This window comes from Pleurodeles waltl, chromosome 4_2 (genome assembly GCF_031143425.1).
Source record: "Pleurodeles waltl isolate 20211129_DDA chromosome 4_2, aPleWal1.hap1.20221129, whole genome shotgun sequence".
Classification (NCBI taxonomy): Eukaryota; Metazoa; Chordata; class Amphibia; order Caudata; family Salamandridae; genus Pleurodeles; species Pleurodeles waltl.
The window spans coordinates 386,623,548-386,641,706 of record NC_090443.1 but is presented as its reverse complement, the minus strand read 5'-3'; the positions used below and the strand labels follow the sequence as shown (position 1 = coordinate 386,641,706).

Here is an 18,159-nt window from a genome sequence, read left to right as displayed (position 1 = left end):
CCTTCACCACCTGAGGATAGTACAGGGTACAATCAAGTACTAGCTAGGGCTGCAGCATACCATAGTGTCACCATGCTCACTGAACCGTTGGAGGACGATTTTTTGTTTAATATACTCTCCGCTACGCACACAACATACCAGTCTCTCCCTATGCTCCCGGGCATGCTAAAACATGCTGATCAACTATTTAGTGAACCTGTCAAAGCAAGAATAATAACTGCCAGGGTAGAGAAAAAATACAAGCCACCTCCCTCTGATCCTGTCTATATAACTCAGCAACTCCCTCCAGACTCAGTAGTGGTAAGCACTGCCAGGAAGAGGGCAAACCTGTGACCCACCAGACAAAGAAAGTAGAAAATATGATGCTGCAGGGAAGCGAGTGGCATCCCAGGCAGCTAACCAATGGAGAATAGCCAACTCACAGGCGTTGTTGGCTAGATACGACAGGACCCATTGGGATGAGATGAAAGATATAATTCAGCATCTCACCAAGGAACACCAAAAGAGGGCACAGCAGATAGTGGAGGAAGGGCAAGCCATCACCAATAACCAAATTAGGTCTGCCCTAGACTCAGCCGACACAGCTGCCAGAAGCGTCAACACTGCTGTAACAATCAGGAGGCATGCATGGCTCAGGTCCTCCGGGTTCAAACCCAAAATCCAGCAAGCAGTGTTGAATATGCTGTTCAACAAAAAACAGCTTTTTGGCCCAGAGGTGGACACTGCAATTGAAAAATTGCGTAAGGATTCAGACACCACAAAAGCGATGGGTGCATTATACACCACACAATACAGGGGATCCTTTCGGAAACCCCAGTTTAGAGGTGGATATAGGGCTCAAACTGCAGAGGCATCCACATCGCAGCCAAAACCGGCCTACCCACCTCAATACCAACGAGGTGGTTTTAAGAGCACATATAGAGGCCAGTACCCCAGAGGTAGAGGGAAATATCAAACACCTAAACAAGCCTCACAACACAGTCAACAGTGACTTGCATTGTAGTCTATGCACAGCATGTGTATCTGCAGCTACACATGCTATCGAACGGAAAATGTCACTTCCCCAGTGTACATCTGTTCGTGGCATGTTCAGCTGCAGATTCACATGCACCCTCCCACCTCCCCGGCAGCCTGTAGTCGTTTAAGTTCACATTTGGACATATGTAGACATATATATGCTTAACATTCCATTAGCATGGACATCTCTTTTCTTTATACTCTATCACGCCTACCTTAACCTTTGCGGGAAGGTAAAACCTGCAGCTCAGTGTCATTGTCCTCTGCAAAAGATGTGTAGTACGCAGGCCTAAATAGGTGTCATTTATGAGCGCTCCCATTAGTTCCTTTCTTTCTGCACCAACAGGCATGGATCCAGAGCTACCCTTGGTCTCTTTGAAACCATTTTTCTGTGTTGTTACATTCTATCTTTTTGCCAGTGACGTATCCCCCAACATAGCGACAGGGTTTAAGCCTTGTGCCGAACATCAAAGATAGATGTCTGTAACTGATCCCTACTTGGTCTGCTTAGGATGCCTCAGTTGTCCCAAGACTCTGAGGCATGCAGCTACTGCACCCTGCCGCACCCAAAGGCCATGGTATAGAGAAAGGAATTTGTTGATTGTACTACACTGGAAGAACCAGTGTCTGTCAGTCAGGAGGAAAATCGCACTTCCGGGACAAGTCAAGGTCAAGCTTTTTGGGTAAGCGCAAGAAAAAGACGTTTTCAAAGCCAGACTCAACCCAATTATGCCCCTCTAAGCCCCCATAGAAGGAGTTAGATGTTGTCAAGTCTCCAGGACCCACTCTTGCAGCCGGGTCCATGGATCCTCTTACTGACCGCTACCCGTACCACCACGGGCTGGAGGCAGCTCCTTTACAGATCAAGGAGTTTCCCAAGGCAATGATGCTCTTGGTTGCCCAACAGGCTCTGTCTGGAACACCTTCGGTCCCCGGCACCAATCCTGTTTCCAGCACCACACCTTACGCTAGAGCTCGATCCACTGATGCCAATGCTGACTTCAGTGGTGCTAGACAATGACAGTCGACCCACAGTGCTGTCCATCTCTGAGACAGTGCTGCACCAACTTCTTGCTAAGCCTTGCTCCACACCACTTATTTACTTCCATATGGTCAATCCACCTGACATTGACACTGTTCTTCCTACATCAAAGCAGGTTGCTTTTTATTCATGGCATATTTGAAACTGACTCTGCCAGTGGATAACATTTCTAAGCTCTCCCAGGACAACAGCTGGTATGATGACCTCGAAGGTGCCTGTGAACTGGATGCGTCTTCAGACATTGTGTTTTTCTCTGCTTCAGGGGTTAATACAGAAGAGAGTGCATCATTTGCCATGGTTGTGAGCAGAGATGCAGAAATCCTTGATCTTCACCTGCCACCCAGGAAGTCAAGAAACGTGTGCTTTCTGAGGTTTTACAGCCTGGATAATCTTTCTCAGAACCTCTCCTCCCTTTTAACAAGGCTCTGACGGACACCCTTTTTGGGATCTGGGTCAAGCCCTACATGGAGGCCCATTCAACTGTCAGATAGGCCACAGTCACTGTCCTGCAACTGAGCATCTGGCCTTTCTAATCCAAATCCCTCACTTGGTCTGGTAGTGCATGTTTAGGCCAGTAAAGGTGTCCCAAACATGTTCCCTTCCACCTCTTTGGATAGGAAGATAAAATAAAAGCAACACTTTTGGGTGTAGAGATTTTTTTCATCCACCGATCTTCCCCTACCTTTTGTGAATGACACATATCCTGGGCTGCTAAATCCATGCCCTATGGGACTCAGTGTCCCAGGTTCTACTATTTGTACCTGAGGAAATTCAGAATCTGCTGCAACTTTGACACAACCAACACATTAGGCAGAGCTTATAGTACCAGTGTGGACCTCCAGAGAGACACATGAATGCAGTCCACAGTTTTTTCTGGTGACTTCTAATCAAGCTTCATGCACATGCCTTTTCATGGTTACCGGCTTTTTGGGGCTCAGCAGATTCTGCGCTGGATCACTGCAGCTCCAGCCACCTTCCCAACTTCACCCAATTTGTGGCTTTGGTATGGTGTTTCAGAATTGCCTGTAGATGTTACAGGCTCAGCAGCTTCCCCAGCCCCGTTGTGGCCTCATCTCATAGATTACTTGGTCAACAGGAGCAGAGAGCAGCCCACCCTACAGCCACTCCGGTTGCCACAGCCCCAAAGCCACTTTGACATGTCCTTAGTAACCCACAGCCAGCCTGTCAACAGCAGAATCTGGCATTTATGTTGCTTGGGTGGCAGGTCATCACCTCGGAAGAAGTGGGTAATATAGACCTTCTATTCCTGGATAAAGGCATCTGGACTTTGGCAGAGATTCTGCTCCGCATCGACTTGTTGGAGTTGAAAGCCATCCACTTGGTGTCGAGCCTTCCTGCCATCTATCAAAGGGAGGCTGGTTCAGGTGTTCACGGACAACACCACTGCCATGTGGGACTGCAACAAGCAGGGGGTGGGGGGTCAGGGGCTCTGTGCCAGGATCACCTGGACCTCTGGATGTTGTTGGAACGCAGGAGGATTTTCCTGGTAGTTCAGCACCTGGCCGAAATCTTTTAACATTGGGGCTCACAAACTCAGCAGTCCCCATGGGGTCCCAAATGACTGTTGCACTAGCGTTGGTGAAGGGTCTTTTCCACAAATTGTGATATCTTGGCTTTTTTTTTTTTTTTTTTCTTTTTTTTTTTGCCATTGTCCAAAACCTGCAATGTTAGCACTTCTGCTCTGTGGAATTTCTAATGCGCCTCTCGTTTGTTGATACACTTCACTTTGAATGGAACCTGGGACACCTGCGTCTTCCAGCCAATACTACTCCTTCCCAGAGTTCTAAAGAAGACGAGGAACAACAGGGTGCAAGTCATCCTAGTGGCTCCTGATTGGGCAAAGAGAGTATGATATCCTGACCCCTGAGCATGAGCATCAGTCTGCCCCTTCAGGAGGATCTCCTGTCGTAGCAGCACGGCAGATCCTGCAACCAACTCTGCACACCCTACCCCTCCATGCTTGGAGATTGTGTGGCAGCAGTTGGACACGTTTAACCTTCATCTAAAGGTCATAGAAGTCATCCTGGCATCCAGGCATTCCTCTCATGAATCTGTATACTCCTGCCGTGGGGGCTTGTTTGTGGCCTGGTACGTGGCCAAACGAGTCAACCCACTTCACGCCAAACTGTCCCAAGGATTTCTTGGTCATGATGAACTTAGCCCTGCAAGGCCTTGTTTTGGGCACAGGTAAAGGGTACCTGTCTGCTATTGCGATGTGTTTCCTTAAAGTAGCAATTGTTTCCTCATTCATATACCCTCGGGAGGTCTGAATTTAGTTTTGGCCTTTTTCATGTGTTCTCCATTCATACCTATGCATAGCTGTCCGCTCAGGTTGCTCTCTCTTAAGACAATCTTGGTTGCCATAAAATTGGTACAGAGGTTGATGATGTGAAATAGCAACAACATATTGCTAGGCAGGCCCTTTCTAGACCTGCTTCTGCAGAAGACGATTGCGACCAAAGCATCTCTTGTGGGGTGGGGAGCTGACCTCCAGAAAATGACTGTCCAGGGTACCTGGGCTCCTCTGCAGCAGAGGTGTCATGTAAACTACCTGGAGCTTCAAGCCATCTGACTAGCAGTGAAATTGTTCCTCCCACTTCTCCGGGGGAAAACTACTAATAATTGCAAACAACATAACAGCTGTGGGCTACATCCAGTAGTAGTGTTGGACCCAACTCCCCCCAGCTCTCTGCATTAGCTCAGGAAAGTGGTACTGGGCAACCCACAGTAGCATTCACCTTTTGGTGCAGTGTTTGCTGAGAATAAAGAACTGTGGATCTGCTCAGCAGTAGGCATCAGTAAGTCAGCAAGTGGGAACTCAACCTACAAGTCCTTCACAGGTTCTTTCAATCAGTGGGGAACTCAAACAGCTGACTTATTCTACAGTTTAAAAAATGCAGAATGCCTAAGCTTTACCTCCAAGTACTCTTTATCAATGTATTTTACATGAACTGGTCATGGATTTTTGCTTCCACCTGTCCCTTTCATCTTGTTCTGGTGAGGAAGATAAGACTGGTGGTCATGACCCTCCTTTCAACCTGGTTGAGGCAGACCCTGTATTCAGTAATTACAGGATTAGTCCTCACTAAAAGCTCCCACACAAGCCAAACCTTATAAACTCATCAGGGTCACCTTAGGCACCCAAATGCGAAACAGCTAAACCACTCTGTCTGGCACCTGAGTTCCCTAGAGTTTGGTAACCTCAGTCTTCCACATAAATGCATGGTTATTCCACTGGAAGTGTGAAAACCTCTGCTTGCACCTGTTAGGTCGCAAATTGAAAAGGTTTATGCATATATGCATTTCCAAGCAGTTAGATCCCCTTAATGAATATGCTTACACTTAATTGCAGTTGCAGCGTGCCTGCAATCGCATACCAGTCATTAAAGGCTTCAAAGGTGTCTAAAGAGGATAATACCTCCAAAGACGCCTTAATGTGACCTCACAATACTCATAAATCCCTACTCATGCCAGCTACAGTTCTTGCCTTGAAATGTGACTGTAATTGCCGTCACCTCCCTCAGACATATGAGTGAGGTCCTAAATTTTTAAAAAAGCCTGCTCAGTTTTTTTTGTTGCCTTCAACGTTCCCCACAGGGGCCATGCCATCTCGAAACCTGACATTGTGAGTTGTATAGTTAAGTGCATCCAGATTTTCCATGCCAAGGCTCACCAGACACTCCCTGTGCCCCCTAGAGCCCACTCTACTCATAAAAAGGGTGCAACCCTAGCCTTTTTAGGTAACATCCCCTTAACAGATATCTGAAAAGTTAATTGGTCAACACCACATGCCTTCACCAAGCATTATTATATGGTCATTCTAGCATATCATCAGGCTTAAATTAGCCAAGCAGTATTAAGAACACTTGTTCAAACATCTGCTCGCTTGCCGCTGCTTTGTAGAGAGAGAGAGAGAGAGAGCTTTAGTCTATTCAGAGCACTGAAAAGTTACATTGTAACTATCTGTTCAAAACGTGTAGTGTTGTAGATTCATATGCCTACACCCTTGAAGCAAGCAATAACCGATATTTTCCATGTCCTTTAACTTTCTTGACGGTGCACATCCCACTCTGCTTTTGACACTACACTTCACTTCCACTACTCACCCCTCAGTGTAAAACAGTCTGCGGGGTAGCCAGTGTGCTGGTATGTTTTAGACCAAGGGAGTCTCAACCGGTCCTATGACTTGACTTCTTTGAAGAAAAACAAAGTGCAAACTTCTGGACAGAAAGCTAGATGGCAGAAGTATGCAGAGCATGCCAACTGCAGCACTCTATGCCACTATCTGATAGACTTTGAATTCTCCCCATGTGTCAGACTGGATCAGGAAGATTTCTTGTGAGCAGTACCTCTGAGCACCAGTAGGTGGAGTTGATCAGCTCTGTTGTTTGTGTCGTCCACACCAGAAATGATGTTGCGGTTCCTATATAGGCACCACCCCAGGCATGCTGATGTCTGTTGTTTTCTTTCTGTGCCAGACAGTGCTGATCCAAGACAGATACACACCTCGGTCATTTTTTGACCCACCTGTTTCAACTTTTTGTCTACCTTTTTTTTTTAGGTTTATTCCTCCTGGTGTATCGAGATGTCATATAAGACAGGGTTCAGTCCCTGCGGATCCTGTCATCAGGTGCTAATAGTGACTGATCGGTACCTCGTCTACTAGTTGTGTCTGGAGCCCGACTACAACCTGAGATTGTGTTTCAAGTGACGGGCCATGCATCTGCAAGCTTTGAAGGAGCGGTCCCTGAAGCTTATGGATGCCTGCCACTCGACTCCGCGCAAATGGAGGTCCGAATCGAAAGGAAGTTCCCGGGACCGGTCACTGAGTCCCAAGTTGTCGTCATCCCACTTCAAGTCCTCACGCTGATCTGGTATGTCAAGGCACAAGAAGAAGAGTAAGTAATCTAAGCGGTCTTTGATTTCCCCTCATCCATCGGCCGACGCAATGAGGGAGCATCGTCATTCCAGGCCTCGTTCTTTGGAACGTGAGCCTGGGGCGACTCCACGCCTGTCTCAAGCTTCTGGGATCCGGGGTGACCCCTGCCCAATAAAAAGAATTTTATGATGCCATGCGTTTCATTTTTGGGCAGTGCGACCCTGTCAGCGTGCCTTTGGGCCCGCAGGGTTGGAGAGGGCCCCATTGTGTTCTGCACCGGCGTCTTTGGCATCTGCGCTGATGGGCTCCCAGGGATCCAGTGCTCGATCCGGACTGGTGCTGGTTGTACTACCTCGGCAGTCCCTGTGTGCCAGTCCAGATGCTCTTGGCACCGGCGGCACCGTCCCTATTGCTACCCCCGAACTCCAACATTGAGCCAATGGCAATTGCCCAACTCTGACGCCGGCAGGAGCTTTGCCTTGTATTGGATTGTGAGTCCTATTCTGCTGGGCTACTCCTCAGGAGGCCTGGGAGGGGTTTCTGGACCGTTTAGAATACCAGTATTACAAGGTGTACATGGATTGGTGAGAGGATTTGGCAGAGGTGCTGCAACCAGGAGCTTCCACATTAGATTGGCTCAGGTCTTGTCTCCACTGGCCACAGGAGACTGGATGGTAGCATTGAACTTGCAGAACGCTTATTTCCATATCCCCGTCTTGCCTGCCCAAAGATGTTACTTGCAGTTCATGGTAGGTCATAAACAATTTCAGTTCACTGTGCTTCCCTTTCCCTTACCTTTCCCAGGTAATGGTCTTCCACCAAGGTGATGGCAGTGGTTGCACCTCATCTGCAGAGATCAGACTTCCCTTATCTCGACTACTGTGTTGAAGGTGGGCTTGCCCCCAGCTATCGACTACAGTGAACCTCCTGCATTCGCTGGGGTTCGCTGTACACATGCCAAAGTCGCACCTTACTTCCTCTCAGGTGCTCATCGGATCTGTTCTGCACACTGTGCAGTTTTGGCCGTATCCTTCAGCACAGGGAGTCCAGGATATTCAGGCTTTGATACAAATTTTTCAGCCTCTGTCCTGGATCTCAGTGAGACTGACTATGAGGCTGTTGGGACTCATGGTCTCCTGCATCCCAGTAGCTCCAGTGAGTGCAGCATCGAGAATCTCTCAGACTTGCTCCAGATCTTGGAAGAACTGCAACACATCTGCATTAGTGGTTAACAAACAGAGATTGGGTTAGAGACCGATCTCTCTCTCTTCCCTAACCAGATCTGACATTGGTGACAGATGTGTCACTCCTGGGATGGAGTGACCATCTGAGATAGGTGGAGATCAGACAAATCTGGTCTCGGGTGGAAGCGGACTCCACATCAACATGATGAAGCTCCAAGCGATCCGACTGGCATTGAAAGCCTTTCTACCTTCTATCAAAGGAAAGATAGCGCAGGTGTTCACAGACAACGCCTCCTCCATGTGGTACTACAGCATACAGCGTGGGGTGTAGTTGTGGACCCTTTGCAAGAGGTTCTATGCTTCTGGACATGGATCAGATTACAGGGCATATCTCTTTTGATTCAACATCTTGTGGGCTGTATGAACACCAGAGCAGACAAACTCAGCTGAAAATGACTAGCGGAGAATTAACGGTGTCTCAATCCGGAGATGGTGCAAGGTCTCTTTCGGCCGTGGGGAGAGCCTTGGTTAGATCTGTTCTCCACTGCCAAGAACGGGCAATGTCAGCAGTTTAGCATATTGGAGTTTCCAAGGCGGCACTCGCTCAGTGACTTCATCCTGAGTTGAATTCAGTTCTCCTGCACGCCTTTCCGCCCATACCACTCCTGCCATGAGTTCTCAAGAAGATCAGAAACAACCAGGCCCAAGTAATCCTTGTAGTTCCGTACTGGGCACGGAGAGTCTGGAATCCCGACCTGCTGAGCATGTCCATTTAATCCTCCGATAAGACTGCCCCTTCGTTAAGATCTTCTGTCACAACAGCAGGGGAAGGTTCTTCACCCAAACCTGTCCACTCTTCACCTTCTTGCATGGAAATTGTCAGCTTTTGAGCTTCCTCCCGAAGTCTGTAACATAATTTTTGCAGCCTGGCATCCCTCCACAAAAACGGTGTATGCCTGTTGTTGGAAGAAATCTGTGGCATGGTACACAAACAAGTCTGTTGATCCCCTTTCTGGCCCTCTTTCTGAGGTTCTACTGTTTTATTTTTTACCTTGCCTAGCAGGGCTCTGCTTTGGCAACTCCCATGGGTTATTTATCTCCTATTTCTGCCTTTACGCGGATGCCTGACCACCCCCCCCTTGTTTAAGTCTCCTATTGTATATAGGGTCCTTGAAGGTCTTACCCATCTCTTCCCTTCTCCACTGGGCCCCAGTGGGCTCTTAATTTAGTTCTGACCTTCTTAATGTGTGCTCCTTTTGATTCTCTTCACAACTGTCCCCTGAGGCGTCTCGCATTGAAAACAGCCTTCCTTGTGGCAATTACATCTGCCTGCAGAGTGAGTGAGCTGCAGGTCTTATCATTTAAACTGCCGTACCTCTGTCTATCTGTCTTGACAAAGTGGTACTTTGCATTAGGGCTTTAGTTTGGCAAAAGTGGTCACGCCTTTTTTATGTAGGCCAGTCTATCACCTTGCTTACTTATTATGCACCCCACATCCTTCTAAGGAAGATGAAAGACTCCACCGCTTGGACTCAAAAAGAGCATTGGCGTTTGACCTTGATTGTACAGAAGAGTTCCGGATGGACGGCCAGCTCTTCGCGGGGTTTGTGGGTGTGAAGAAAGGTCGGGTGGTGCAGAGTGAACCATCTCTTAGGTCGTGCTCACTTCAAGATCTGCTACGCATTGGCCAAAAAAGCAACCCCCTGGGGCCTTACATGCTCCTTCTCCCAGAGGTAAAGCTGTGACCACTGTGTTATCACGCGGAGTTCCGGTCCTGGACATCTGCCAGGCAGCAATGTGTGCATCTCTGCATGTTTACCAAACACTACTGCCTGGACAGTCAGGTCCGTAGGGACGGGCACTTTGCCCGTTAGGTCCTGCAGGCCTTTCTCATTTGAAATTGGTTTGCAGACCCACCTCCAGGGATGGTATTGCTTGGGTATCTACTGAAAGATAAGGAGTCTGCACCTAGAAGTCTCTATCAGATGGACAAGTTACTTACCTTCTGTAACGCCTTTTCCGGGGGAGTGGGGTAACTGTATCTAGCTGCAGATTCCTTACCTATTCACCCACCTTCCCCGTTCTGCGTACAGATTTCTAGGGGCAGGCGCTTCCCTTTCAGGCCTTGGGTTTGACACACCATTGGGCAGTGTTCTTCATGGCTCCATGCTTCTGGTGTGGAAAGCGTGAAAAGAAACTGACGTCAGCACACCTGGGTGGCGCCTACATGGGGAGTGCAACATCATTGCCAGCGTGGACGACGACGGACTCGGAGCCGATCAATGCCACCTACCAGCGCTCAGAGGTACTTCTCACAAAAATTCGTACTGCACAATTTTCACCCCCTTTCTTCCTGGTTTTGGTTAAAAATCCTTTTTCAAACAAATAAACATGAAAAAATAGAACTGCATCTACCATAAATGCATTTGCACCCAATGTAGTATGCCATTTATTTTGCAGTTTTGAGGGAGGAGAGTGACATCCTGACCCACTTAAAGCTTCGCTTCTTTTGAATCCGGGTCCATTCCCACACTGAGTACTCCCACACTATGTATATATGTGTATGTATATATGTGTATATATATATATATATATATATATATATATTGTTTCTTCTTGCTTTGTCTTGGAACATCGGCTAGCATTCATCCTTCCAGTTTAGGAAATGGTGCATTGTTACCTTTGCAAAAACAGCAAACCCATGGCTTTATGTGACAGTAGGAGGTGGTTGTAGAACTTTAAAATCAACACATCTACCCACAGACCTACTTGGGGTGGGGCCAGAAGGATTAATCATCCAGCAGCAAACTAAAGGTTCCTTCTGTGGTTCCTGCAATCCTCAAGTTCTAGGACAGCTTGTGTACTTCTCTGTATAATTGCACCATGTACAGTCGACTCGGTGCAAAGAGAACCAACTGTTGGCATCCCAACCCAGGGTCACAACTCGTTCAGTAGGACCCTGGCAAGAAGCAAGGATGCCTCCCACTTCTTAGGCTTCTATGTGTGAGATGTTTTTCTTCAGAGAGATCTGAGTGGGCTTCCTTCAGGTCTCCTGTGGCAGGCTCTAAAAAGACTGTTCTAACTGTTACTCTAGGTCCATCCTTCCTGGGAACTGGATTGTGGTGGCATAGTATTTGTTGCTTGTATTAACGAAAAGTAATGTAATAGAACAGTCTGCCTGTGGCTTTGGTTGTCTACGATTGCTGTGGATAAGGTACCTATGCTGTGCACCGTTGGCATCTCAAACAAGCTCTATACTGCAAGCTGTGCTGCGCTTATTTTAACCCCTGTCTTCTGTGTGCAGCATCACTGTCTTTATTAACCTGCACAGTGTTATTAACCCAGTTACAGTTGTTGAATAGCATACTAATCCTCACTGTTTGGAATAACTCCTAATTTGAAATGTATATCCATCTTCTTGGTTCCAAAGAAGTGCAGAATTTCGTCCCTCTCTGTTCCTCGTGATCGGTTCAACAGTGGCATGTTGATCCTTTGTTGTGTAGATTGTCTAATGTACTCTACATGCGGTGTCTTGTAGGTGATGAGTTTTGTCTGTCAGATGTGGTTTCTTTAATGATGAGCATATCAAATCTTGTCCACCTGTTAAATGGCATGAGGGTATACTTGTTAAGCATATTGTCCACAGTGTCCTGGCTAGGTTAAGGCTGTGTATGTTTCAAGATATACATGAATACATATACCGTAGACTGGAAATGCTACTGTAATGCGGAATACCCAGAAGTAATGTTTGTTAGTTTACTGTTAAATGCTGAGGCCCTATAGCTGGGACTGCAGGTTTCCCTCCACAGGACTCCGGTGGTGGCTGTGGCGTGGCAGAACCAGGCTTGCATTTGCTCTGTCTGCTTGTTCTACAGTATGTGCATTCAAACGTTTGCTGAACTATACCTGTCTCTAAGGGTCAGTGTTGCATCAGTAGTTATTCCCTTCATAAGGTACTAGTTCCTTTCTATTAGAGCTAGGTGGACTTGCTAGACAATACGAGAAGAGATGTTTGTCTTGGGTCCCGTGCTTTTCTGGATCGAACGCTTGTCACACTTTTGTACTTGGAAAGTCTGTTTGAGAATGATTTTGTACTCACTTCACGTTCTGTTTAGAAAGTGCACAATATGCATAGAAAAGGTATGTGGGACTACGACTGCGGTCCTGAGGAGCCAGATCTTTGACAATAGTCAAAGATCTGGCAGGGAACGCAGTAGTCCACAGGAAAATGTGAAGTTGCTTATTTAAAACGAGACAAACTAGAGTATAAAAAGATATGTTTTGACACAAGGTGCATTTTTACCAACAGAGTAGAGTAAGAAGAGTATGGTTGTTTTTGGTTTGCAAATTCTTCCCTCTCTAGCCGTGTTTAAATTAAATGTAATAAAACGTGTCGCACATTCCTCATCCTACTCACTTGCCTCCCCTTCTCCTTGAGGATGCAGTTTTTTTTGTATAACCTGAACCTCGCACCATATCTAAGATCAGCTGTATTACTTGATTGCCTGCTTGTTATCTGCAAAAAATCCATCCTCCTGTAGCATTCCCAGCCTGTCTTCTGCTAAGCTTTGCATCTGTGCTGCCAAGCTTCAGTGTATGTTGCTAGCTCAACTTGTCTGCACTGTTATACCTTGTTTGTTTTTATTAATTCCAAAATGGTATCACACTCCACCCAGCCATTGGGATCTTCCTGGCAATGAATCTAGTTATGCAAGATATAAATGAGAACGACGTTTTCTTTTAGCAATTTTAGATGTAATTTGTGGTCATGATTTAGACGTGGTTCATAAAGCAATTATTGACAGACAGCAGAATGCCAGTAGCAATACAGCAGGGTTGGGACAATTTCCTTGTCTTGGAGTGTTGGCTAGGCACAGAAAAGCAAGCCTTTGTACTCCCTTAGACCATCACCCCATCTCTAGTATCAGCTTCCCTTGCGCAACTTAGTCCAGCCTGCCCATAATAACACCCGAGATCATATTAACACCTGGCCTCGCTAATCCTGGATCTCACTGTCTTTTGTCCCGCTTTCTTGCTGGTCCTTACTGTGGTTGGTAGCAGTTGTGTAGGGACTACAGTGTCTGTGACAGCCAGTAAAGGAAACCAGGGCATTTCAAAAGTTTATAAAGCTGTATCATTTGCCAATAATAGTAATGGGATAGCACAAGGCTTGACTCCCATATATCTCCAACATGGCATCTGGTATGTCTGCGTGCACAAGAAGTGGCCTTCCCCTCATCTGTCGGGTGGAATCTGTCACATCTAATTCAGTGCAAAGAAGCGATTATGGTGGCCGACCTTTGCAAGGGATCAGCATGCTTAATGGTTGCCGGAATCAGTCACGCTCGCTTATCACTGCATGTTTGCAGAAAGCTATGCTTGAAATCAAAACAGGGTGGTTAAGGGATTTTTAATGCAGAATGCTGCATGTCAGTCCTTTCCTTTGATTTATTTGTTAGAATTTTATGAACTTGCTAGACCTGTGGTATCATTTTCATTAGGTTCCATCTAGTTCTATGGCATTGGCAAAAAAACTTGATAGGGATGATATAGATATGAGATGTGGACTGTAAATCTTGCTTCCCTTCTCCCCGCTCTCCAAATTTCCCCCACTTTTTTCCTGGTTCTTTTTCTACAGGTTATTCGAAGAGGATGGCTGACTCTCAATAACATCAGTATCATGAAGGGCGGATCAAAGGAATATTGGTTTGTGCTGACGGCTGAATCTTTATCGTGGTACAAGGATGAGGAGGTAAGCAATAGGTTGATTTTAAAAAATATATACAATTGGGGGGTGCATGAGAAACTGTTTGAAACTTATAAAGGTATGTAGATTTATGCTGAGGTTTAAAAGTTTGTATTCTGTCTTCGCTCACTGTTCTTGAGAAGTTTTCTGTTAGAGATGACTTTTCAAAATGATTGTTGTAAGCTGTCAGTGGCAATGACATAGTCAGGTTTTGAACCAAATAATCAGTGGTTATTAGTAGAAAAAACGAAGCCAATGTCAGTAAAGCAGCCCCTACCGCTTACACTCAGACATTATGGTGGAGTTTGAATCAGGGGGTGTGAAGGTGAGTACACGTGAAAGGTCTTTACTATCCTTTAAGCATGAGTTCTGGAAAGGGGTCAAGTGTTCAGACTAAGACCCATTGAAGTGTTGTAATATGTTTAAGCAATTTCGTATTACTGTAAGACAAGAGACGGTGCAATCCATAGCGTAGGATGACTAGATGACTCCCTGTTGCTGCATTATCATGTTTTCTGTCCTCGGCTTTAACTTATCAGATCACTGCATTCTGTGTTTGTCTTTGCTTGCTTCCGTTGGGTCACATGGATTAATGGGGTTCATAATATACCTTATTTTTGTGTAGATTTATTATATCTTTCCGTGTCCTAAGGAGATTTTGGTTCCATTCATAGACATTTATTTGCCACTTAGGACATTCAGGGACATGTAATCTTGTTCAATTCAACACAACCTTCTGGACTTTTGCTGCTGAAAAGAATGATTTGTAAAAGGAAACTACAGGACTTTAATGATATGGCTTGATGAAGGGTCAAACTTATAACCTAGAGTAACTGAAAATCGGCAAAAACGGGAATATGTTGGCCCCCTGTTTTTGTTTTATTTATTTTTTTGTCTATCTTCACAGTGCGGTCTTGCAGCCTGAGCTTGAAGGGATTTTCAGCTTACAACCTTAAAGAGAGGGATACTCAACTTCTAGCCTGGTGTTGTGGGAATGATATGTTGTTGACAATTAAACAATTACCAGACGTCAATACAGTGTATTTGTGGTAGAACATTATTACTAGATAAATGCTTTTTTCTGAAACTAAATCATGGAATGGGAAAATAAATGTTTGTTTGGAGTATGTTAAATAATAACACTATGTGGTATTTGTTAGTCATTCAGGGCCATAGGGTGCTCACGTGAAATCTCTAAAATCAGTGAAGAGAATAGCAAAAGGGAACTACACTTTATACATATTCAGTTTGGAGATTATAGTGTCTTCTTCGGTGTCTATGCCAACAGCACATGTTTAAAATGTGCACTGGTGATGGATACAATGGCCAAGATAGTATGTTATGATTTATACTCCCGTGTTGATCAGACTTGGGATAATTATAGCCAGGATAAATTTACTTTTTGAAAACATTTTTACTTGTATGTATTATTTAGAGTTGGGCATGGGATGCATATTTCATATTACTTTATTTAATTTCAGTATACTTGATACAGATGTTGAAGCTACACCATATCTGAGACAGTTAAATCAGCTTTTTTTAATACAGGTGCCTCATAGGGTGGCAGGGAGATATCAAGATTAGCGTAAGATGACAAAATCATGCAAAATATGCTTGACAAAAGACATGGCCTCTTAGAGAAAAAGCACTGTGAGGCATTGATACCACATCTCCATTCAGGGAACAAGGATGTATTAGTTGAAGAATCCAAGGATGAGAGGAAAGTGTATATTTCAATATATTATTTTCCTTTCCTGCATTGAGTGAATTTTTCTTGGCTTTCTGTACCTCAAAGGTTTTTTTTTTTTTTTACAGTATATAACGGTAAAAACATCCTAGCAACTGTTTCTAGTCACCCCACAACTTAGTCATTGTGAACTCCAGTTGAGAACATGTGTAAACAAAATTGATTTAGAACTGTTAAAGATGTTTTAATTCTTGTATAAGTGGGAAACTTAAGAAAAGGTATACTTCTCTGTTAACTCGTCAGTTGCGTTTGTTTTGGCATATTTTGATTGTATTGGTTATAAAAGTGTTTTCACCCTTAAATGTTGACGTTTTTTCCACCTAATCACAGACCTCTGTTTTTTGGCTATTTGGGGTACTTCACGCTTAATCCTCCATACCTTTTTTCTACATATGGTTTTCTCGCCATATTTGCGTCCTTTTTTCTCAACATCATAGGGATTGTAGGGGTATCCAGGTTTGTGGATTTTCATTGAGGGGATCAAAAATATAGTCAAAATATATATCTACATTTTGGGGGTTTAGAGAAATGGGAACACAAGTGCTGCACAAGAAAGTGTTTTTTTTCCCTTAAAAATTGCATCAATGTACAACTTGCTGTACGAAAATCACCATCTTCTAACTTTCAGGAAAAAACATATCAGTTTTGGCATTTTTCTAAGAGGCAGCCCATTTTTTCCAACTTTTTGTGCTTTCAGCGTAGTTATTTTGTGGTGTAAACTGGTGTAAACCCCATGGTTGATCCCAGAAAGCTATCCCTTTCTGAAAGCCAGACAAAATTCTCTATTCAGCAGTGGGCCTTTTTGTAGATTCCCTCAAGGATTTCCCACGGAAAGTAACTGTTAATTTGAAAAATATATTGAAAATGAGTAGGGAAAACACAAACATTTGTGACAGTGTTTTCTTCTGTAATTTCTTGTCATCATAGCCATTTACAAAAGCATTACTCTGTTACATTCGTTAGACCCTTTTGGTCTTTGGGATATATAGGATTTGTAGGTTGTCCAAAAACCAGAGGTGCTCAGAGCTAACAACTGTAATTAATGCACATTACAATGGTTTTCATTGTGAATCATGTATAGAGCAGTACATATGGTACAACATGAATGAAAAATGGATACAAAGGAACCCTATTTTTTCTGAGATGTACACCAGATACTGAGTTAAGGAGTTGTTGTTATTTGCAAACCTGAATTTGTGGCTACCCATACTAGCAGGGGTGTGGAATTTAATAAAATATCTACTTGTCTACGGGACATGTTTCTTCCTGAATCTACTTGTCCTGTAAAAAACAAATCTACTTGTCCTTTTGGTGCTGTGTAGTGCAGTGACGAATTATGGCAGCAATCTCATTATGTCAGAGCTCTGATAATAGCCTCTCTGATTATGCCAGGGCTATTCTGAAAATTAAACACACTGGGGGTGTGTCCAGGGTGGTGTGACTTGTGCGGTTCTAACAAGGTTTCCTTACCCCTCTTACCCAGAAGCCCTTGCAAACCTCACTGTGCCCAAAACTCAAATTTCCCTCATATTTGTGTAAGCAAAAGTTCTGTAATCTGCTGGAATCATATATTTCCTGCCATTGAGTCTTTCCCTAAGTCTGCGATAAAACTGGTACATCACTTGTGTAGGTGGACCTAACACCTACAACAGGATTAGATCCAAAACGCAACATGGACAGGTCAAACATTTCCACTCAAAATTGACCCTTTTTTCCTGCAACATGGCTAGCTGTGGATTTTGGGTCCTAGCTCAGCTAGCACCTAGGGAAACCTACTAAATCGGCACACTTCTGAAAACTAGACACCCGTGGGAATCCAGGGTGATGTGCCTAATGTGGATCCTGCAATGTTTTCTTACCACAATCCCCTGCAAACCTCAAACTTTAACTAAAAACACCCATTTTCCTCATACTTATGTGAGGAAACGTTTTGCAATCAGCTGTGCGACACAAATTTCTTACCACTTAGCATTCCTCCATGTCTCCTGATAAAAAATGGTACATCATTGTGTGGGTGAGCCAAGCGCCCGCAGCAGGAAAAGACCCAAAACGCAATGTGGAGATGACAGCATTTCCTGTCAAACAAATAACCTGATTTGGCAATAAAGATAACTGCGATATTTAGGCCCGTGTTTAGTGGCCATCCAGGGAAAGCTACCAAACACAGATATTTCTGTGAACTAGACACTTGGAGTCCAGAGTGGTGTGCCTTGCATGGATCCTGTGACTGTTCCTTACCTACAGTGGCCTGCAATTCTTAAGCTTTGCCTAAAATTGCACTTATTCTTGCATTTCTGCGATGTAAATAACCAGAAACTGCAGGAATCCACAAAATTCCTACCACAGAATGTTCTCCTACTTGTCCTGATACAAATGTTACTTCACTTGTGTTTTGGGGCATAGTGCCTGCAACAGGAACAGATCAAACCAGGCTTAATGTGAGTCCCACCGCAAGGCACACTATTCTGGACTCCCCAGAGTGTCTAGTTGACAGAGAAGAATGGTTTTAAGAGGTTTCCCTGA

At 44.7% G+C, this 18,159-nt stretch overlaps 1 protein-coding gene across 4 annotated transcripts in view; it reads left to right on the top strand.

Moving 5' to 3' along the window:
* DNM2 (dynamin 2) overlaps positions 1-18,159 on the top strand; it is a 658,491-nt gene that overhangs the window by 385,456 nt on the left and 254,876 nt on the right. For all 4 annotated transcript variants that reach the window (XM_069231533.1, XM_069231530.1, XM_069231531.1 and 1 more), the window contains exon 14: positions 13,782-13,895. In XM_069231533.1, coding sequence (XP_069087634.1) covers positions 13,782-13,895 — 114 coding nt within the window. The remainder of the gene's footprint in view (positions 1-13,781; positions 13,896-18,159) is intronic.